Source organism: Suricata suricatta, chromosome 12 (assembly GCF_006229205.1).
Source record: "Suricata suricatta isolate VVHF042 chromosome 12, meerkat_22Aug2017_6uvM2_HiC, whole genome shotgun sequence".
In the NCBI taxonomy this organism is placed as follows: domain Eukaryota; kingdom Metazoa; phylum Chordata; class Mammalia; order Carnivora; family Herpestidae; genus Suricata; species Suricata suricatta.
In genome coordinates this window covers 83,073,674-83,097,707 of record NC_043711.1, presented here as the reverse complement: position 1 = coordinate 83,097,707, position 24,034 = coordinate 83,073,674, and the positions used below count along the sequence as shown (strand labels likewise).

Genomic DNA, 24,034 nt, shown 5'->3' with positions numbered 1-24,034 from the left:
AATGCTCTGCTTTGTTCTTTTGCTTTTGGTTGGTTTTGTTTGTTCATATCTTCTGGTGGTTAAAGGATTACTAATATTATTCACTTTCTTTCACAACCAAGAATCCAGCAAGCTAAAGGTACAGAAGGTGGAGCCCTGGAACAGCGTGCGTGTGACATTCAACATCCCCCGGGAAGCAGCGGAGCGGCTACGGATCCTAGCTCAGAGCAACAACCAGCAGCTTCGGGATCTGGGGATTCTCTCCGTTCAGATTGAAGGTGCCCATCTGGACCCAAATCATAACAACAGTAGAATGTAGCAGGATTTTCTGTGCTGCTTTGTCTATTCCCCTCCTGTTTCAGAATGCCAAGTAACTCATGTAACCTTTGCTTCCCATTGCAACACCTTAGGATAAGGAGGAATTAAGGCCCTGTCTGGGTGATGCTTCCGCATCCATAGCCTCAGACTCCATTCCCTTGGCTCATTTTTTCTATCTGTCAGATTTGGATTTTATTGGCACCCTGACTGGGAACTGATTTGTCTTTTTTTTTTTTTTTTTTTTAGTTATTTATTTTGAGAGAGAGCGCATCAGTAGTGGAGGGGCAGAGAGAGAGAAGGAGAGAGAATTCCAAGCAGGCTCCACACTGTTAGTGTGGAGCCCAGTGTGGGCTTGAACGCCTGCACTGTGAGATCATGACCTGAGCTGAAATCAAGAGAGTCGGTTGCTTAACCGAGTCACCCAGGTGTTCCTTAACTGATTTGTTGTTTAAGGAATATCTGATTTGATTTGCTTCCTTCTATCAAGTAAGCTTTAGTATTTATTTCTTTATTCATCTAACAGATTAGGAGGCCCTGAATAGTCCTTTTTGTAGCAGTATTCATTTTTCAAATATTTTGCCAGAATGGTCTTTTCAAAATGAAAATGTGCTACATACACACACACACACACCATCCAGCTTAAAACCCCTGCTATGGCTTGCTACTGTTCACAGAATAAAGACCAAACTTCTTACTCTAACTTTATGGCCTTGTGTGGTCTGACCTCTACTCACCTTTCTCATCCAATCTTAACTCATCCAACTTTCCTCCTTGCTGTCTGTTCCAGCCTCTCCAGCTTTCTTCTGGTTCCTTGAATATGCATTTCTTCCTCCTGCCATGGGCCCTTTGCATTTATGTATTTTCTATATGGAATATTGTCCCTTACCAATTCCCCCTTCCTTAGTTAACACCTACCCAGCCTTCACGTATCAGCTTAAATCTTCTTGAGGATATGTTTTCTGAACTCCTTGACTAAGAGTCCTTTGTTGTATGCTCTCACAAAAGTCTGGTTTTTGTCTTTAGATACTTATGTCACACTTTCATCAGAGCAGTTATTTGATTATTGTTTTATTCTCCCCTAGATTGCAAGCTCCAGTAGAGCAGAAACCATGTCTGGTTTTGCTTACTGTTGTAGTTCTGCTTTCCTGGAACATCCTAGTTCTCTGAGTAAACATATATTAAATGAAGGCAAGGGAAGCACACACATAATAGCATCACTTTGCTTTAGCACTTGGAATACAGTGATAAATATAATATGGTCATTGCTGTTATGAGCTCAGAAGTTCCTGACCTTGGTGAGGGAGACAGACCTGTGAGAGACAGATGTACCAGGAAGGGGGAAGCACAGAGGAGGTTCTATCTTCTCCTATATTGATGCAAAGTGACAATCAGTGATTTCAGCCTTTCCTTCTACAGGTGGACCAAACCTTCCTAACCTGTGCTTGCTTAGAGCCTAAATGCTCCACAAAATCTTGACAGCTGAAAAGGTTAACATTTCATATGTAGGAGTGAGACACATTTTGTGCAGTGTAGGATTGTAGGTTGCTGTGCCCCAAAAGGGGCAATCCCAACAAACAAACAAAGATTTAGAGTGGATTATAGATAGACAAATTGAGTGAATCCCATCATTTGATAAACAAGGGAATAGAGGTTTAAACAACAAATCTATTATGAAAAATAATAGATTGTCTAAAAGGATCCAGAGAACTAAAATTAATTCACAGCAATCTATAGGATATAGGATGAACTTTTGGGAAAAGTAGAAGTAAAACAGCTGTTGGCTATAATAACACTATATAAGGCATTTATTTTATGAAACACATAAGTGATTTCTTAAAACTTTAAATGTTTTATAGTCTCTGTTACCTATTTATGTGAGTTACAAGGGCTTTGAAACCTTACATGGTAGTGCTTTCACTGGAGAAAGGAAATGCCAGTTTCTTCTTTTAATCAGTCCTACTTCCCCTAAGTTCTTTTAAAAGGATAAGGTGCTGGCTCCCCTTTATTGTTATAACCATAAATTAAAGCAGAAGTACCATCAAGAAGTAAAGTAGATAACATATATCTCAAGAAATTATGAAATTCACATATGGGAGTGATTATCACATATGGGAGTGATTATCACATTAAAAGAGTCTTTTAAATTTTAGGATATGCATGTGTGTCCCGGGTGATCGCCTTTTCTCTCCTCCTGCTCCCTTGAAATTCAGGCAGGAGTGAAAGTGGTGGCAGCAGCTTTGCTTTTGTGAAACTGGTAATGAGCTTTGTAAAAAGTTGTAAGAAGTGTATGCTGCAGGGGTGCAAGGTCAGGTTGTTTCCCCACAGCCTATTCTCCATGGAAGAACACTCCTTGTACCCTTCCTTTTTTGAGTTTTGGCCAGGGAGTTGGAAAGATATTTTTTGAGTACATTTTGCAACCTCTCTATTAATTCATGGTGATTTAAAGCAGAAGTCTGCAAACTTTTTTTGTAAAGGGCCAATGAATAAATGTTTTTGGCTTTGTGGGCCCCAAGATCTCGGTCAAAAGAATTCCAATCTAGTTGTAGTGCAAAATAGCCATAAGCAATATGTAAGTGAATAAACATGGATGTGTTCCAGTAACATGTTATTTAAGTGTACAGGCAGCAGACTAGATTGGGCCCATCGGCCGTGGTTTGCTGACCCCTAATCAGTGAATTTGGGAGCCTATAGTGTTCTTTTGTGTGTTTCTTTGGCACCAGTTAGCTTATATGCAGTTGGCAAATAGGGGAATGATAGCATATAATGTGAGAACTGTGTGTATTCATATAAATAAGACAAGGGAGGCTGGAATAGTGGGAATAGAAAGGTGATTATAAGAAAAAAAAGGGGGGAGCACCTGGGTGGCTTAGTTGGTTAAGTGTCTGACTTTGGTGCAGGTCACGATCTCACATTTTGTGGGTTTGAGCCCCGCGTTGGGCTCTGTGCTGACAGCTCAAAACCTGGAGCCTGTCTTCGGATTCTGTGTCTCCCTCTCTCTTTGACCCTCCCCTGCTCACGCGCTCGCTCGCTCTCTCTCTCTCTCTCTCTCTCTCAAAAAGAAATAAAACATTAAACAAATAAATAAATAAGAAACTCAGCTGCTGCATAGGTGGGAGTCCTTTCATCTCTGTTTTCAGATAATTAAGGATGAGAACTTACACTTAGGTACCTTCCCCAGAAGTGCACCCCCAGACTTTATGACTCTTGGCTTGTAACAAGTTTCACTTCTTCCTGTGCCTGCTTTAATGGCAGCCCCACTGGCTCAGAGCTTTACTGCATCTGCATATCTCAGCACCTTTAACCAGGTATTGCCACTGTAAATGTTCTTGGATATATTGCCTCCACCAGCTAATGTTTTTATTAGAACTCTGATTACAGCACCACATAGGTTTTTGAGTATGTCCCAACAACATTTTTTCCCATAAAACCTATTATTTTTAGTGTGAGATTTTATAGAATACGAGGTTTCCTAGGAATGCATTCATCATAGAAAAATGCCTATAGTTCTTTGTAAGGTTATAACAATTCATAATATACTCAATAAATAGCTAATGAATACCAACCATGTATTAGATACTGTTCTCTGTATTAAGGATGTAATTAGGGTGGCCATATAATTTATCATCTAAATTAGAATACTTTTGAGAGTAAAAGGGGTGCTATTAATAATTGTCACAGAACAATAGCTATAAAGGAACTAGGGCAGATTCATGGTCACCCATGATGGATGGGTATAGTGATGGATGAGGCAGACAAGAAAACAAGTGGATGAGTAGGTCCTTATGTGGGATGTGCTCTGAAGAAATAATATGATGTTCTGTTAAGGGTGACCTGTTCTTGGATAAGATAGTTGGAAGTCTTTTGGGGCCTTTGACACTTAAGATTACATGAATATTGAGAAGTTGGCTTATGTGAAGAGAGTAGAACTCTTATAGACAGAGGGAACAATATGTGAAAAGGCCTTGAGGTGAGAAGCAGCTTTGTGTGCTTAAGAAATGTTTTTTAATGCCACTGAGGCTGAATCCTTATTATTGAAAGAGAAAATAGTGTGAGTTGAGGTTAGAGACTCAGGCAAGAGCCAAATCTGGGCTCTTAAATATGGTAGCCACAAACCGTGTGTGGCTGTAGAGCATTGGACATGTGGCTAGTTCAGACTGACATGTGCTGTACGTATAAAATACATAGTGGATTTTGAAGACTTAGCATTCCCAAAAAAGAATGTACAATATCTCCTTAACTTTTTATATTAATTATATATTGAAATAATAATACATTGGCTATATTGGGTTAAATAAAGTATATTACAATTAATTTCACCTGGATTTTTTTTTTTGGTTTTTGTTTTTTTAACCTTTTTATTGTGGCTTCTAGAAAATTTTAAATTATATGTGTGAGTCATATTTCTATTGAACAGCACTGACTAGATAGATTACTAAACCCTTTTATACCCTGTTAAGAAGTTTGGCTTTCTACAACAGCAGGAAGCATTGGAGCACTTTTAAGCAGAGAATGGAGATAATCTGATGTCCATTTCAAGAATAATACTCTTTCTGCTTACAGTGTCTTAGTGGGGAGCCCGGGTGGCTCAGTTGGTTAAGCATCCAACTTTGGTTCAGGTTATGATCTCGTGATCTATGAGTTTGAGCCCTGCATCAGGCTCTTTGCTGACAGCTCGGAGCCTGGAGCCTGCTTTGGATTCTGTGTCTCCTTCTTTTGTGCCTCTCTCCGACTTGAGCTTTGTCTTTCTCTCTCTCTCTGTCTCTATTTCAGTCTCTCTCAAAAATAAATACACATTAAAAAAAGAAAATAATAATAATGTCTTAACAAGTTTGGTATATTAATAGTTGCTTCCTTTTATTGGAAGCCCCAAGATCTGTATTCTCTTTTTCTTTTCTTTTATTCCTGACTCCCAGAGGCAATTTAGAGCATCCTGTAGCCCCAGGTGATCAGTCCCTTATTAGTAGGATGTTTGTTCCCTGTGACCAACCAGCCCACCTGCTTGGTGGAAATACTTAATACAGAAAGGTGACTTATCAATGACAAGACAGGAAACTACTGTGTCGTCATTAGCTTCCTGCTATATCATCTGGCTCTGTAAACCAGGACCCTACAGTACCTAAGGAAGGATGCCAATGAATGCTGCTTTTCACCTCCTTAGCCACTGGCTAGCTATACTTATATTTATCCACAAGGTGGTGCTATCATCCAGAGTAACAATACTCAAAATTTTGGACTAAGCGCAGGAAGTCTCCTGAAATTTGTTTCTTTTTATCATTAAACCAAGTAAAATTTAATTAAGCTACCTCTATGTTTAGGGTCTAATTAGTTGTAACACTTAATTGATGTTACCTATCAGGATATTGTGAGGTTCAAATGAGATAAAATTTTGTAAGCATTAAAAACTATACGAATGTTGGTCTTATAATTAGATGTTGCAAAAGTAGATTAGTAACAACCTATCTATTCTTCATTGCGTGAATATCTCTAATGGATATCTGTTTATATTGCAGTAGTTGAAAGGGAAATGGGATTTTGCTCACAAATACTACGGTGTCCTTATACCATCGTATGTTCTTTCTCCATTAAACTTACTCCTATCTCTTCTGGTCGTAAATTTCCAAAAGGTAATCTAGGATTTTGAGACTTGCCAAGAATATTTTCTTCCTTCTCACACACATGGACACACTGTGAGCTAGTTGAGAATAGATATGCAGAGTTATAAGCTCTCTCCTGACACTGTACATTGTTAATGATTGTCCATCTGCTGTATTGTGAGGATTGATTATGTTCTCCTTGTGCTTCATGTAAGCAAACCTAATCAAGTGAAGTTGAAGAAGGACCTATATATAATATCGAAGCTCCCCTTTTTGCGGTGGTAAACTTACCATAGTTCTTCAAAAACACAGAAAACCACAGCTCTTGTGTACCTGTTTTTAAACAACATTTGCATCTTATTCTGAATTTTTTTTTTTTTTGTAACCTGTCATTTTTTCAGGGGAAGGTGCTATCAACCTGGCTTTGGCTCAGAACCGAAGCCAAGATGTGAGAATGAATGGACCCATGGGAGCCGGAAATTCAGTTAGGATGGAGGCAACATTTCCCATGGCAGGTGGTCCAGGTGAGATCTTCCACTCAGTTATATGACATTTTACTGGTTTCCTTTTTTCCCTTTATCTGCTAATGTATGATCATTTGAGTTTTGCAAAATAGGTAAGGGTTCCTGGCACATCTCTGTTTACTGATTTAGGAAAACAAGATGTAAATCACTCAGGAAGGTAGAGTCACAGAGCATGGGCGCACACCTAAACGTAGATAGATGAGCACGGAGCTATGCAGCAAACATTTGTTGAGTTCTTATTGTAGGACAGACTCTACCCAAGGTGTTGGAAATAGAAATGAATAAAATAGGGGCACCTGAGTGGCTCAGTCAGTTAGGTGTCTGACTTCATTTCAGATCATGATCTTGCAGTTCATGGGTTCGAGCCCCACATTGGGTTCTGTGCTGACAGCTCAGCGCCTGGAGCCTGCTTCAGATTCTGTTTTCCCTCTCTCTCTACCTCTCCCGCTGCCTCAAAAATAAATAAACATTAAAAAATTGTTTTTAAAAAATAAAGAAGATAAAATTTTTAAAAATGAATAAAATATTTTATACCCACAAAATGCTTATAGCATAATGGAAAATGTAGCTTTCCAACTTCTACTTTCTCTGAGGCTGAGAATCTGAGCTGAGGGTTCTTGGGTGTTACGTGGAATAATATGTGTTTTTAGGTATTTAGAATTTGAGAGAATTATAAATTGTTAACTTTTCTAGTAAAATTGAAATTTTTTCTTTGGAGAATTAACTCCATATTCTGTGAATCACAAAATATGAGAACTGAGTGGACTCTCTCATTTAAAGCTGAGGAAACTGGAGCCCACAGAAAGGAAGCAGTTTACCCAGGGTCAAGTAGAAGTAGGCTAATATCCTAGATCTAACTCCTACTCCAGTGCTCCTTTCACTACATTAGTGGCTTTCAAACTTTTTCTGCTTCAGGACCTTTTATTCACATAGACCGGAAAAGCACAGCTGCTGTGGTTGAAGCAGAGTAACCACCTAAAACTATACTCAGTCATTCACCTTCCCACTTACCACAGTAGCTCTTGAAGAAATACAGCAGAATGGAGAAGCTCAATTTATAACGCCATTGTTCTGAACTGTAGCTGAAGACTTGGCCATATAAAATTGGGACTAGATTTTTATCCTGGCAGTGCCATTTCTTGATTACCTCAAGCTAGTCACTGTACCTCTCCAAGCAACAGTTTCTTCACGTAAAAAAATCAGATAATAATGCCTACAGTCTTTTGTGCTCATGTTTGAAGGTGGATGAGCCCTGAGCCACGAAGCTAACTAACATTTACAGAGTTCCTATTATATGTCAGGACCTGTGCTTTTGGGCTATTATGGAATACCGCATAGTAGATGTACAGTATCTAGCCTGGTACCAAAGTAGGGGGTCAGTAGTTACAGTTCTCCACAGAAATCTGAGCAGTTGGTATTATGGTAGCCTAATGAGAGATAATCAGTGATGCTAGTGCCACTACTGAAGAACCAGAGTGGGGAGACTTTGGCCAAGTTGTATGTAGTTAGTGAAAGAATAGATCTAGAATGAGAGTCATGAAATCTGGGTTCTAGTCTCAACTCCTGGACAAATGACTTAATATTTATTGGCCATAATTACCTGAAAACATATTTAATTATGTCCTGGAAACAATGCTGTGGATCCCTTCCAGACTTAAAATTTTAGGACTCTATTAAAACTGACATCAACACACTAATGCAAGCATCCCTAGGCAAATAGCAGGCATATTTACTAGGCATCTCTAGGATTTAAGTGTAAATTATAGTGATGTAGTTCATTATTAACATAGGAAACTTAAAGCTTTAGGTCGAAATCAAGTTAGATTGGAATTTAACAAAGGGTACTGATTTTGATAATATATATAATATAAAGTTGAAGGATTAATCAGTTAGTAATGATCTATGGTCATAGCAACATTTTAACCCCTAGGTTATCTTTCTTTACTTCCAAGCATACTTTGGAAATATTTTTCTCTATTGTCTATTGGGACAGTGGTTGCAAATAAAATTTAATATTAGGTTAAATGTTTATAAACAGAAAATTTTAAGGGAAAGAGATCTTAACTACTCTCTAAAACAGTAATAAATGGCTTTTGAATTGTCTGTCTGGAATGTCTTGGATTGTCAATTATTCTTTGTATTACTTTGTTCTCTTAACACTGGCAACAGAAGTTGACTGATAAGCCAGAAGTTTTTTGTAATTAAAACCAAATACATAGCCTTTTTTTTTTTTTGTAGCCATATAGAACGGCCAAGATTAGTAAGGGTGCCATAGTCATTTAGTCATGGTTTTTTGACCTCATCACAATTAATATTTTGGGCTGACCATCCTTTGCTGTGGGGAGCTGTCCCAAGCATGTTGAGCAGCCTGCTTGGCCTCTACCTACCAGATGCCAATAGCACTACCATAGCTTCCCTCTAATTATGCCAACCAAAAATGTCTTCAGATGTTGCCAAACATTCTCTGGGGGACAAAATTGCCCCCAGTAGAGAACCATGGATCTAGTCTAGATTCCTACCTAATGCTGGAATATATTTTAGAGTATCACTACTGAAAATGTAGTCGCATGCTCTTGAACATATCTGGAGATAGAAAACTCACTGTAAACTGAGAAAACCTGTTTCTTCTTATCTCCTGAGAACTTTCTTACTGTCTAGTTACCATCTTTGAAAAATAGAATGGGGTTCCTCAAAGACAAATCCAGTTATAGACAGATAAACGTTTATCTAACTGTCCCAACTACAAAACACCCCAAAATGCTGCACAAAATATAACATTTAATGCACAGCTGATTTTGTAAGAAAGTAAAGGAAATCCCTAGGATGAAAAAGAAGTCGAAGACGAAAATTTAAGTAGCAGTAAACAAATGAGATTCTGCGGGGACCAAAGGCTTTGAGTTTTAATGGCCAGGAAGGGATAAAATATGAATCCTGGCTTGGGTCCACATAAAGAAGGAAGTTATCCATTGTGAAACTAGAATTTTCAGTGAACGGTGGATTAGAAAAATTTTAACCTCTGACACAGAGGGAGACAAATACAAAGCTTATGTGTCTTGGCCTGGGCTCTAGCTCGGAGGTGGGGGAAATGGTGATTATGGAATTGTCTTCTCTACTCTAATTCATGTTGGACATTTAATATGTTATTGGACATTTAATATGTTATTGAAATGATCCTAGAACAGTCAAGCTAACTTATTAATTGTTGATGCTCTGGAGGGACATAGTCTCACCCAAGCCATTGCAGACTTCTCATAGTTAAAGCCCTAGTATAAATGAGTTCATACTCCAGATTCATAAAATGTGGGATTAGATTCCCTCCCTCCAAAATTCTAGATAATTTATAATAATAGGAGTATCAGGATGTTTAAAATGATGAAAATCACAGGAGAACAAGACACCATCAAAATAGAATTTTGGAGGGGCACCTGGGTGGCTCAGTTGGTTAAGTGTCCAACTTCAACTCAGGTCATGATCTCTCCATTTGTGGGTTTAAGCCCTACACTGGGCTCTGTGCTGACAGCTCGGAGCCTGAAGCCTACTTCTGATATTGTGTCTCCCTCTCTCTCTCTCTCTGCCCCTCCCCTGCTCATACTCTGTCTTTTTTAAAAATAAATAAACATTAAAAAAAATTAGGTGGGGGCGCTCCTGGGTGGCTCAGTCAGTTAAGCGTCCAACTTTGGCTCGGGTCATGATCTCACGGTTCGTGGGTTCCAGCCCCATGTTGGGCTCTGTGCTGACAGGATTCTGTATCTCCCTCTCTAACCCTCCCCTGCTCATGCTGTCTCTCTCTGTCTCTCTAAAAAACAAATAAAAAAATTTAAGGGGTGCCTGGGTGGGTCAGTTGGTTAATAAGCATCTGAATTCAGCTCAGATCATGATCTCACAGTTTCTAAGTTCGAGTCCTGCTTCAGGCTGGACTTAGCTTCAGAGCATGGAGCCAGCTTTGGATTCTGGGTCTCCCTCTCTCTCTCTGTTCCTCCCCTATTCTCACTGTCTCTCTATCACTCTGATAAATAAAACACTAAAAAAATTCTTTTAATTAAAAAAAAATTTTGTGGAAAACACCCAGAACTTCTAGAAATTTAAAAATTATTGCAGTGTATAACTTGTTCAGCAAACTAGATGCAGCTGAATTGGAAGGTGAATTTGAAGAAATTACCCAGAATGCAGCAAATTAAAAATAAAGAGATAGGAATATGAAAGAGGTCAAGAGACATGATGGATAAAATGAGAAGGTTTAACATGTATCTGAAAAAAGTTCGAGAAAAAAAAGATAAAGAAATTGAAGAGGACCAATAGAGAGAATGGCTGAATGCTTTTTCCAACATTGGTGAAGATGTGAATCCTCAGAAATCCTGAGCAATATAAATTAAAATAAATTCACATTTGACACAAATTTGAGAAACTATAAAACATAAAAAACAAAGAGAATGTTAAAAGCAGCTCACAATAAAGGACCAATTATTTGCAAAAAGAAAGCTATCAGATCACAGCTGATTTCTCAACAGCAACACTAGAAGTCAGGAAACATTGGAATAATATTTTCAAAGTGATGAGAAGATAATTGACAGTGTAGAATTTTAAACTTACCTATCTATATTATCAATAGTAGTATAAAATACATTTTCAAAGACACTAAGAGAAGGTACCATTGCCAGAGTCTTGCTAATTGCACTACTCAAGAATCTTCTTCAGGAAGAAGAAAATTGAACCTAAGAAGAAAGAAATATGATCTAAGAAGGAATGATGAGCTAAATATAAATAATTGGTAAACATGGGGCAAATTTACATAAGTATTGGCTTATTTAACAATACTTGAAATAAATACTTTAATAAAACCTACTCTTTAAATTGAGTATGTCTGTTGACATTTTAAAGATATTAAAATAACGGAAATAAAATTTATAACTTTTTTTAATGTTTATTTTTGAGAGAGAGAGAAACAGAGTGCAAGTGGGGGAAGGACAGAGAGAGATGGAGACACAGAATCTGAAGCAGGTTCCAGACTCAGTTGTCAGCACAGAGCCTGATACAGAGCTTGAACCCGTGAAGTGTGAGATCGTGACCTGAAGTGAAGTCAACTGAGCCACCCAGGCACTCCTAAAATGTATAACTTCTAAACTAGTAGTGGAGGAGTAGAAAGGAAGGGCATGTTAGAAAAAATCCAGTAAAATCCAAGAAAATTAGGACAACAGCATAGAAAAAATAGAAAAGCACCATAGAAAGGGTAAAAAGCAGTGGTATCCTAAGATGATAAAATTAATCAAAATATACAGTAATTAACGGTACAGTAATATGTATTGTGAACACCGATAAAAAGACTGTGATTAATCAGATTGAATAATAATCTTGGGCTTAGTTATATGCTTTTACAGGAAGCACATAAAACATAAGGACACAGTTCATAGTTAAAAGGATGGAAAAAAAGATCATCCATGTGAACATTAACCAAGGAAAGGGATATATCAACAGACTTTAAGATAAAAACCATTAGGATAAATAGGGCCGCTGTATAATGTAAAAGGAAATACGCATCAGGAAGACAGCTTAACTTTTATGTACTGAATAACCTAGCCTCAAAATATGTGAGGCAAAAGTGGACAGGACTGCATGGAGATATCACATCTAGGAGGGATGTTAACACACCTGTGTTAGTAATTGATGTATTAAACTTATTTTGAAAATTAATAAGGATAAAGCTTGAATAACATAAGTAAAATAGTTTGATATAATGGAGATATATAGAAAGCATGTACTAGTAATTGAAGAATTGTTCGGGGCACCTGGGTGGCTCAGTCGGTTAAGCATCCAACTTCAGCTCAGGTCATGATCTCATGGTTTGTGGGTTCAAGCCCTGCATCCGGCTCTGTGCTGGCAGCTAGCTCAGAGCCTGAAGCCTGCTTCAGATTCTGAATCTCCCTCTCTCTCTGACCCTCCCCTGCTCATGCTGTCTTTCTCTGTCTCTCAAAAATAAATAAAACACATTTAAAAAAAAGAATTGTTCATCTTTTTAAGTATAAATGGAACATTTATACAAATTGACCATGAATGTTTCTAAAACCAAGTTTCATTAAATACCAAATATTGGTATCACAAAGATCATGTTCTCTGACCGCAGTACAATTAAGTCAGTGGCGAATAAAAAAAATATCTAACCAAAATAATCCCATAGTTTAGAAAATGTAAAATATATTCTGAGTATCCACGATTTAAAAGCAATCATGATGGACAGCAAAAAATATTTAAAGTGCAATAATGAAAATAATATATATCAAAATTTGTGAGATATAGCCAATACAGCATGTGGAAGAAAATTTAAGCCCTCAGATAACTATATTAGAGCAAAACATGAACTGAAAATTAAGAAGCTAAGTTTATGATCTGAGAATTGAGAAAAAGAACAGAGTAATAATACTTTGGGGGGGAGGAAGTAATAAAGATAAGAGCAGAGATAAAGTATAAATTAAAACAAAAATAGAACAAAGCAGCAAAATCAAACATGTTTGTTTGAAAAAACAACTAAAACTTGATGAACCTGGTAAAATTAAAAAAAAGTCATAAGCAATGTAAAGAAAGAAAAACATGTACACTTTAAAAGAGTGAATTTTGGGGCGCCTGGGTGGCTCAGTCAGTTAAGCCTCCGGCTTCGGCTCAGGTCAGATCTCACGTTCATGGGTTCGAGCCCTGCGTCAGGCTTTGTGCCGACAGCCAGCTCAGAGCCTGGAGCCTGCTTCAGATTCTGTGTCTCCTTCTCTCTCTGCCCCTCCCCCTCTCATGCTCTGTCTCTCTCTGTATCAAAAATTTAAAAAAAAAAAAAAAGTGAATTTTGGCCCACCTTGGTGGCTCAGTGGGTTAAGCGGGTTGAGTATCTGATTCTCTTGATTTCAGCTCAGGTCATGATCTCACAGTCCATGAGATTGAGCCCAGTATTGGGCTGTATGCTCAGCGCAAATTCTCTCCCTTCCTCTCCCTCTGCTCCTTCCCAGCTTGCACTTGCTCGCTCTCATAAAATAAAAATTATTTTTAAAAAGGATGAATTTTATAGTAGGAAAATACAAATCAAAACCACAGTGAGATGCCACCTTCTTGCAGTCAGAGTGGCTAAAATTAACAACTCGGGAAACAACGGATATTGGCGTGGATGAGGAGAAACGGGAACCCTCTTGTTCTGTCAGTGGGAATGCAAACTGGTGCAGCCACTCTGGAAAACATTACGGAGCTTCCTCAAAAAATTAAAAATAGAACTACCCAGGTTGCCTGGGTGGCTTAGTCAGTTAAGCCTTCGACTTTGGCTCAGGTCATGAACTCGTGGTTCATGAGTTCAAGCCTCACATTGGGCTCTGTGCTGACAGCTCGGGGCCTAGAGCCTGCTTTGGATTCTGGTCTCCCTCTGTATCTGTTCCTCCCCTGCTCACACACATACTCATTCTCTCTCTCTCTCTCTCTCAAAAATAAATAAGGATTTTTTAAAACAAAACAAACAAAAAAAGAATTACTTTACAACCCAGCAATAGCACCACTAGGAATTTATCCAGAGGGTGCAGAGTACTGATTCATAGGGGCACATGTACCCCAGTGTTTGTAGTAGTGCTGTCAGCAGTAGCCAAATTATCGAAGAAGCCCAAATGTCCATCAACTGATGAATTGATAAAGAAGATGTGGTGTACACACACACACACACACACACACACACACACACACACATACACATGCATACATACATACAGTGGAATACTACCTGGCAATGAGAAAGAATGAAATCTTGCCATTTCCAAGAACGTGGATAGAACTGAGGGGTATTGTGCTAAATGAAATAAGTCAGAGAGAGACAGATAACATAGGTCTTATGTGGAATTTGAGAAACTTAACAGAAGACCATGGGGTTGGAGAGAAGGGAAGAGGAAGGAATAGTTTCAAAAGAGAGGGAGGCAAACCATAAGAGACTTTTTTTTTCCCCATAAGAGACTCTTAAATATGGAGAACAAACTGAGTGATGATTGAGGGAGTGGTGAAGAGGAGGGGAAAATAGGTGATGGGCATTGAGGAGGGCACTTGGGATGAGCAGTGGGTGTTATATGTAAGCAATGGATCTTGGGAATCTACTCCTGAAGCCAAGAGCACACTGTATACACTGTATGTTAGCTAACTTGACAGTAAATTATATATTTTTTAAAAACTTTAAAAGAAATAGAGTTTAGAAATATAATCATAAAATATAATAATAAAATAAAAATAAAAGGGTGAATTTTATATGAATTATGTCTCAATGAATGAAAAAGGTTGATAATTTAAAAGCATACAGGACAGATACCATATGTTTGCCCTCATAGGTCTAACAGGAGAAACCTAATGGAGGACCAGAGGGAGGGGAAGAGGGAAAGAGAGTTGGAGAGAGAGATGGACGCAAAACTTGAGAGATTATTGAATACTGAAAACGAATTGAGGGTTGAAGGGGAAGAGGGAGGGGGGAAAAGAGGTGGTGGTGATGGAGGAGGGCACTTGTGGGGAAGAGCACTGGGTGTTGTATGTAAACCAATTTGACAAACTATTTAAAAAAAAAGTATACAGAAATGCTATGTAGTTTACTTACGTATGTAGAAAAGATAAATAAACATGCATGAACTATTAATCCCAGTTACAAGAGAGCAGGAGTGGAATGAGATTGGGAAGGAGTAGGGGACTTCTGCTGTATCTACATATATACCTGAAGGGGATGGGGCAAAATGTTAATTAACAATGTAGATGATGGGTACAGAAATTTCCCATACCTTTTTATATTCTTTTTTTTTTAATTTATTTATCTTTTTAATGTTTTATTTATTTTTGATACAGAGAGAGACAGAGCATGAGAGGGGGAGGGGCAGAGAGAGAAGGAGACACAGAACCGGAAGCAGGGTCCAGACTCTGAGCTAGCTGTCAGCACAGAGCCTGACGTGGGACTCGAATCACAAACGTGAGATCTGACCTAAGCTGAAGTCAGAGGCTTAACCGACTGAGCCACCCAGGCGCCCTTTTTTTATTTTTAATGTTTTATTTATTTTTGATACAGAGAGAGACAGAGCATGAGAGGGGGAGGGGCAGAGAGAGAAGGAGACACAGAACCAGAAGCAGGCTCCAGGCTCTGAGCTGTCAGCAAAGAGCCTGACGCGGGGCTGGAACCCACGAACATGAGATCTGACCTGAACTGAAGTCGGAGGCTTAACCGACTGAGCCACCCAGGCGCCCCTTTATATTCTTGAAATATTTTACTTAAAAACAAATATTGTACCAATTCCTATACTCTTATTTTATGGATTTTCTTTTTCCTTTAGGACTAATAAGGATGACCAGCCCTGCCACTGTTATGATACCCCAGAGTGGAAATGTGTCATCTTCCATGATGGCACCAGGCCCCAATTCAGAGCTGCAGCCCAGGATTCCTCGCCCTGCTTCTCAGTCAGGTAATGACCTCCCATCTTTGTGGCTTAAAGAGACTGGAACTCCCTTAGAGATCATTACAGAATTCAGCTGTGTCTGATTCCAAGTTCCCAGCTGCCCCACTTATATGCCACATTCTTTACAAAATCTGCCCTATTTCTTTAAATTAAAAGTCATCGTTCCCTTCTCAGAATTTCTCTTTCTCTTATCAGTTATAACCCAACACTCCTAAAAATTCATTCCTTGGGCTACTTAGTCCTGCAAGATACTTCTTGGCAGTGAATTCTATAATAAATTTGGTAAGTGCATCATACATTACCTCCCTCCTAGAGATTCAGAATTAATATATTGGAGGCACTGGAAGTCCTGCCATGAAGAAACCTAAGGTGGTTAGATTGAATTGTTTCCCAAACCAAATTGACTGTATTTTGTTTTATTTTCTTATAACACTAATGAACATAGTTCCCAAAAATATGCTTTGGAAAATACTACTTTCCACATTTTATGTTTGGCTCTTGGTCCACTTTTAAACCATAAGCTCTTTCTAGACAATATTCATCTTTCTGTCATCTTGGTGTGTTGCTTTGCATATAGAAGGTTCTCGCAAACATTTCATTGAAGGTACCAGAGGATTTTTTTCAGAATTTCCAGGACTACTATAGGAGCTAGAGTTTCAGTAGTTTAATTATTGCTTTGTCGACTGTCTTTAAACAGATGCAATGGATCCACTCCTATCTGGGCTCCATATACAGCAGCAGAATCATCCCTCAGGATCTTTAGCTCCCCCACACCACCCAATGCAGCCTGTCCCTGTGAACAGACAAATGAACCCAGCTAATTTTCCCCAGCTGCAGCAGCAGCAGCAGCAGCAACAGCAGCAGCAGCAGCAGCAACAGCAGCAGCAGCAGTTGCAGGCAAGACCCCCACAGCAGCATCAGCAGCAACAGCCACAGGGAATGAGACCCCAGTTTACTGCCCCAACTCAGGTGCCTGTTCCTCCAGGCTGGAACCAGCTGCCTTCTGGAGCCCTTCAGCCTCCTCCAGCCCAGGGTTCTCTGGGCACAATGACTGCAAGCCAAGGGTGGAAGAAGGCTCCTTTGCCTGGCCCAATGCAACAGCAGCTCCAGGCAAGACCATCCTTAGCCACGGTACAGACACCTTCCCACCCGCCCCCTCCATATCCCTTTGGCAGCCAGCAAGCCTCACAAGCCCATACAAACTTTCCTCAGATGAACAACCCAGGCCAGTTCACAGCTCCTCAGATGAAGAGCTTGCAGGGAGGGCCCTCCAGGGTCCCAACCCCCCTGCAGCAGCCCCACCTCACCAACAAGTCTCCTGCCTCCTCACCCTCCTCCTTCCAGCAGGGATCCCCTGCATCCTCCCCAACGGTTAACCAAACTCAGCAGCAGATGGGACCAAGGCCACCTCAAAATAACCCACTTCCCCAGGGATTTCAGCAGCCCGTCAGCTCTCCCGGTCGGAATCCTATGGTTCAACAGGGAAATGTGCCACCTAACTTCATGGTGATGCAGCAGCAGCCACCAAACCAGGGGCCACAGAGTTTACATCCAGGCCTAGGAGGTGAGGAGCACTGAAGCTACTTGTGTTGATAAATTTGCTGGAGATAGATCTTAGTAGAACTTCAATTTTTAGAGTTAATGGAGGGAGGATATAATTATTTGGCTTTGTGGATATAGTGGTGACACTTGATGTAACTTAGCTAACTTGATACATTATTGACTTGATACATTATGCATCTTACTGGTTGCATTTAATCTAGCTCTCTGGATAAAAATACAGGTAAAATTCAATATAGAGATTTTCATTTTGTTTTTTTAATTATTTTTGCTTGATCTTGGACTGGTAAATTAAAATGTCCAGAAGAAACATACATTTTGTTAACTTAAACCGCTCAGCTGTTGGGAAAAAATTAAGATTATGCAATAGAGCAAAAATGAAAAAAATAAATATAGGGTCTTTTGGGGAAAAGGCCCTTCAAGTTTTCAAGTTTGATAATCTTAGTAAAGTAGTAAGCATGGTATTTGTTAAATTTGATTAAAGTGTTAAAGGGGAATAAGTTCAGAGATCATTGACTTTTATAGTTTTATAATGCCAATGCCTGCTCCTTAGAGAGGGAATTCCACCAGTTATACCTAAAGGAGATTTATTTATTTATTTTGTAAGGTGCCTCTTGTATGAAGAAAAAGCAATGGAGCTTAATGTGTGAGAGGTAAAACGATTACAGTAAAACTTATTCATCTCCATGTTTATTATTTATCTTATTAATCATTGATCTAGTGCACATGAATGTGCTTGGAGCTTTTCAGTAAGGTATAGAGAGTGTCAGTAATACTGTCATCTGATGAACATATCCCCACCAAAAGACACCCATTGCCTACCCAGAAAAAAACCCTTACATCTTTAGTGCAACATAGCAAAGGCATGTTCTCATGGTTTCTGGTGAAATTAAGTTGCTCATCAGTCTTTTCACTCTCTTGTAATTAATTTTACTGACGTGCAGGCTCTGATATTTAAATCCTAAGAAGTTTTTAGAAAATGCAAAACTGTTTCAGCTCCAAACTTCACTGTTCTGGACATCTAGTCCTGGATCAGTAGAAGCTGGGTAGTCCCTCTTGCAAATGTGATTACTGATTTAATTATAGTAGAAGCATGCAAATGGGGACTTGTCACTGCTAAAGAAAGCACAAATGCATATTTGTCTACAGAGCGTTTTTCAGGACATTGAAAAATTTGTCCTTAAAAATAAATGGACTAATGCAAAAATTTTTAAGTGAGCTTTAGGTCTTAATGCTTTCAGAGAGCAGATGATGTGCTCACGTAGGTGATCTGGCCACATCAAGGCCTATGTTACAAACAATGAGTGGGTTCTGAGATCCTCCCTCTTACAGATCTGTTTTCTGAAATTAAACCTTCCTATAAAAGGAAGTAATAATACTTTAGTAAGATTCCATTAGAGCATGGCTTTTGGTACAAAATAGCTGTCGGAATTGCAGCAAACCTTATCAGGGGAAGACATGATGATAATTTAATATAGCCTCACTTTGAAGCTCCTATGGATTGTTTCTAATCTCCTGTCTCTTCCCAAGAGATGAGCACAATATTGGGGGAAATTTTCCACAAAGGAGATTGTCATCCATTTCCCTCAATGGGGAAAAAAAATCACCTATTGTTAATATCAGGACCCAGCTCTTTGTTTTATAGTATTTCATGTCAATTTGTTTGACTATGAGAGAATTTAGCATATTCCTTTGGTGCCTATGTTAAAGCATGTAAAGTTTTGGGGTCTGTTGTATTACAGAGAAAAATGAGCCCTAAACCTTACTGTGACACGGCCTCAGATCACATTTAGGGAGCAGATTGCCATCTCTTCCTTGGCATGTTCTAAGTGTAAATTTTTTAGTATTTCTTTTTCATTTTGACAATGCTCATGTAAGAGATTGTGTTGATTTTTTTAACCATCTTTCCCGACCTTATTATTAAAGATCTTACCAGTGTGACAGAGAGAGCTAAGCCAGTGGAGACTTCATGCAGCTCATCCTTCCTTATTCATTCCACATCTAAGCAAGAGTATAAATTTGCTAGGTAACTGCCTTACTCATTGTTTTCTATTAAGGAATGCCTAAACGCCTCCCACCTGGCTTCTCAGCAGGACAGGCCAATCCGAACTTTATGCAAGGTCAGGTGCCTTCGACCACAGCAACCACCCCTGGGAATTCAGGAACCCCTCAGCTGCAAGCAAATCAAAATGTCCAGCATGCAGGTTGGTTTTCTGTGATTTATTCAGCCAACATTTATTGAACATTGTGTGCTAGATACCATGATAGATAATAAGAATATACAGATAATATAAGTCCTTATCCTTCTCTTAATTTCAAGCCCAAATTATTCTTTCAGGGCAATAACTGATATATCGAAAGTAGATACAGTGTCTTGGGAACCTAAGGAAAGGAAACTTGAGTTTAAGCAGGTTTTAGCAATTTTTTTTTCCTGTAAACGACTCCAGATAGTAAATATTTCCAGCTTTGCAGATTGTATGGTCTCTGTTGCAACTACTTAACTTTGCCATCACAGCACAAAAGTAGCCATAAACAATATGACAAAGGAACATGGCAGTGTTCCACACACTGTTTATTTAGAAACTGGCATTCCGCTTGATTTGGCCCATGGGCCATAGTTTGCCAGCCCTCAAGTTAGTAAAAGGGCAAAAGGCATTTCTGGCAAAGGAAACTTTAGGTACAGAGGCACATGGCATTTGGGCAACTGCACCTTTTACAATCTCTCTGTAGTACATATTAGCTTTCTTTATGCAGAATGTCTAAATTCTGGTTTATAATGTGGTGTTTGAAGAACAGACTTTAATCAGTATAGATTTAATGCCAATGGTGTATTGTATGTAAGAAAAAGTTGTGGAGGAGAAATAGGTTGGAACAGAATGGCTAAAAAAAAATATGTAAAGCAGTATTGTATGTGCCCAGACTTCATGTTTCTAGTTGCTTAGGCACCACATGGACTAATCTTCTTATCTTTTCTCATTTAGCCAGTTTGGAATGAAGTAGTACAAACATTTTCTGTGGAGAACTCCCTATCCCCACTTCGAGTTAATTTAGTTATGTGGTTCCAACTTTTAATGGTAAACCATTAAGGAACAAGAAAATTTCTAATATAGTTTTTTTGGGGTTTTTTTGGGGATTTGTTTTGTTTTGTTTTGTTTTGAAGTTCAAACTACCTCTTGAAGCATGAGAGAAGGGCAGGGTAAATTGTTTTACTTTACCCATCTGCTAATGCAAAACTGCATTTCTGGGTTATGTGAATGTATGGTTTCTGTAGGAAGTTATAAAACAGTGATAAAATCATTCATAATTCTTCTGCCCAGGCACAGCTATTTTGTATTTCTTTATGGTGCCTTCCATATGTACATATTGTTTAGACTTTCCCACTTCTAAGATGGTTCTACTCCTGTCTCTTATTTTCTGTTCTCTTACCCTACTTTATTTATCTCGTTAGCTTTTACTTCTTCCTGAAAAAAATATTTGTCTGTCTATTACAGTCTCTTGCCAGCTCCAAAGAGTCAGGGGTTTGGTCTGTCTTGTTAATTGATACCACCTTAGCACCAAAAGTGTCTTGTACATGTTAGGTACTCAATTAAGTAATTACTGATTGAATGAGAATACACTGGTACATTCAGTATGTATAGTATATTCAGTGTATATAGTATATACAGTGGTCATGAGTTTAAGAGTTTATATGGTTGATGATCCCAAAATCTAATTTTGGGATTCAGATAAACTGAATACTGTGAACAAGGGACAGTTTGTCCCCTGCCTCCCTGGCTGGAGTATGGATTGGCCTCATAACTTCATTATGGCTGCTACTTTATAGTCTTTACTTAAAAATGACAAATGGCAGAGCTATAAAATAATCTAAAAGATTATTCCGTGAAAAGGGGGCGATAATGCAAGTTACTATAGGAAAATCCTAAAGACCCAGCAATAAGTAAACACTACAGCAAGTCAGGCAACGTCTTTGTCTAAATTGGAAGTAACTGAGAATAGGGCATGTCCTATATGATCCACCAGGGACTGCCATAGGGGAGGGTCAGTGAAGTTTTAACATCCCTTGGTACCTGTTCTCTGTCTGCAGCTTCTGGGTTATTTGTCAGTTGACTTCCATCAGAGGATCAGCTTCCAGATCAGGAATAAAGAATTTTTACCACAGTAGGGCAGAGGAGACCTGTCCTTAGGAAGTGTTAGGTGTTCTCTCCTTTCACATGCAGCATCTAGATACCACACATGGAAACTTTGGCAGTCATTGGTTTTCTAGGAAGCATGTTTAAATGTCTTCTCAGCATTGTCAAGGTGTTCCTAAGATGATGCATCACGTTTGTTGTTTTCCTGACCCATCTAAAGCAGAGCTTATTTCACTAGCCTACAGAGCTTTTCGTTAATTTTCTCTACCTTAAAATGGCTACATGTCATTTTTGAACAATTAGATGCTGCCTTTCTCTTTATTTTATCTGAAAGAAAGTAAACTATTGATCTTCAAAATGTTATCTTTAAGTTACCACAAGAGTAAAGAAACCGTTTCCCCTTCTCTGTTGTATGGTCATTGAGAATGTAACCAAGTTATTCCACAGTCATGTTTCCATACTTCAAAAAAGCCACAGAAAATATACCAAGCAGAGCACATTTATTTATGTTGGTCAGTGGATATATGGGTGATGGGTGTTTCTCCAATTAATAATTTGAATATCTTAATACCAATAAGATAAGAGTATTTCTATCTGAAACTGTCCTTTTTTTGTTTGTTTGTTTAAGGTGGTCAAGGAGCTGGTCCTCCTCAAAACCAGATGCAGGTGTCCCACGGGCCACCAAATATGATGCAGCCCAGCCTCATGGGAATTCATGGCAACATGAACAGCCAGCAGGCTGGTAGTTCTGGGGTTCCTCAGGTGAACCTGGGCAACATGCAAGGCCAGCCTCAGCAGGGCCCACCATCTCAGCTGATGAGCATGCACCAGCAGATTGTGCCCTCCCAGGGCCAGATGGTCCAGCAGCAAGGAACCTTGAATCCTCAGAACCCTATGATCCTTTCAAGAGCCCAGCTTATGCCTCAGGGCCAGATGATGGTGAACCCTCAAAGCCAAAATCTTGGGCCCTCGCCCCAAAGGATGACCCCACCCAAGCAGATTCTTCCCCAGCAGGGCCCACAAATGATGGCGCCACATAACCAGATGATGGGGCCTCAGGGGCAAGTTTTACTCCAACAGAACCCAATGATAGAGCAGATCATGACCAATCAGATGCAGGGGAATAAGCAACAGTTTAACACTCAAAACCAATCCAATGTCATGCCGGGACCAGCACAGATAATGAGGGGACCAACTCCAAACATGCAAGGAAACATGGTGCAGTTTACGGGACAGATATCAGGACAGATGCTGCCACAGCAAGGGCCTGTGAACAACAGTCCATCTCAGGTTATGGGGATTCAGGGGCAGGTCTTGCGACCACCAGGACCCAGCCCACACATGGCCCAGCAGCATGGTGATCCTGCTACTACAGCAAACAATGATGTCAGTTTGTCTCAGATGATGCCTGATGTTAACATGCAACAAACCAACATGGTTCCCCCCCACGTGCAGGCCATGCAGGGAAACAGTGCCTCGGGAAACCACTTCTCAGGCCATGGGATGCCTTTCAATGCACCTTTCAGTGGAGCACCCAATGGAAATCAGATGTCCTGTGGTCAGAATCCAGGCTTCCCGGTCAATAAGGATGTCACGCTAACTAGCCCATTGTTGGTCAACTTACTGCAGAGTGACATCTCTGCAGGCCATTTTGGGGTAAACAATAAGCAAAATAATACCAACGCAAATAAACCGAAGAAGAAGAAACCCCCTCGGAAGAAGAAAAATAGTCAGCAAGATCTAAAGTAGGTTGTGATTGTTTTGCCTCAAATTTTATTCCTATGTGAACTTTTTTTGTGGAAAATTCTAAACATATATAAAATTAGAATAGTGTGAAATCCAGCTGCTTCAACAATTATCAAGTCATAGTCTGTCTTGCCTTTGTCTCCCCATTATTTTCTGATTATTTTATTTTTTGTTGTTTTTTTTGTCTTGTTTTCTTTTTTTTTCTGATTATTTTAAAGCAAATTGACTGTAAATATTTTCAGTACTGTGTACCTCTCAATGATAAGGAGAGTTTGGGTTTCTTTATTTTTTATTTTAATGGACACATAATACCGTTAACATGTAGGAAAACGAATGCTTTTCTCCATATTCTCTTCATTCAGTGTTCAGAGTTTTCTGATTATCTTAAATTAGTTCTTTTTTTTTTTTTATCGTTTGTGCAAATAAGGAACCACACAAGGTTCAGACATTGTAACCGGCTGATTGTCTCTTAAATCTGTAGTCTCAGGGTGATTGTGGCACACAGAAACTGAAAAGTAGCCAGTGCTACCACATTATACCTCCACAAGCACTTCAGGCTTATACTAGCTACTGGGAGCCAGAAAGGCCAAATATCTTTTGGAAATAAAAACAATTTATCAAGACTCCCTGCTGTCTCAAATATAAATAGTTTTTTGGGGGTGCCTGGCTGGTTCATTCCATAGAGCATGCAACTCTTGATCTCAGAGTTGGGAGTTCAAGCCCCACGTTGGATATACAAATTACTTAAA

General features: G+C 39.2%; 1 protein-coding gene across 5 annotated transcripts in view; it reads left to right on the top strand.

Moving 5' to 3' along the window:
• NCOA6 (nuclear receptor coactivator 6) overlaps window positions 1–24,034 on the top strand; it is an 89,531-nt gene that overhangs the window by 38,891 nt on the left and 26,606 nt on the right. For 3 of the 5 annotated variants that reach the window (XM_029915826.1, XM_029915823.1, XM_029915822.1), the window contains exons 4-9: window positions 102–257; window positions 6,293–6,415; window positions 15,727–15,855; window positions 16,547–17,413; window positions 19,467–19,613; window positions 22,168–23,284. In XM_029915826.1, the coding sequence (XP_029771686.1) occupies window positions 102–257; window positions 6,293–6,415; window positions 15,727–15,855; window positions 16,547–17,413; window positions 19,467–19,613; window positions 22,168–23,284 (2,539 nt within the window). The remainder of the gene's footprint in view (window positions 1–101; window positions 258–6,292; window positions 6,416–15,726; window positions 15,856–16,546; window positions 17,414–19,466; window positions 19,614–22,167; window positions 23,285–24,034) is intronic. The other 2 variants (XM_029915825.1, XM_029915824.1) reach the window with 2 other exon arrangements.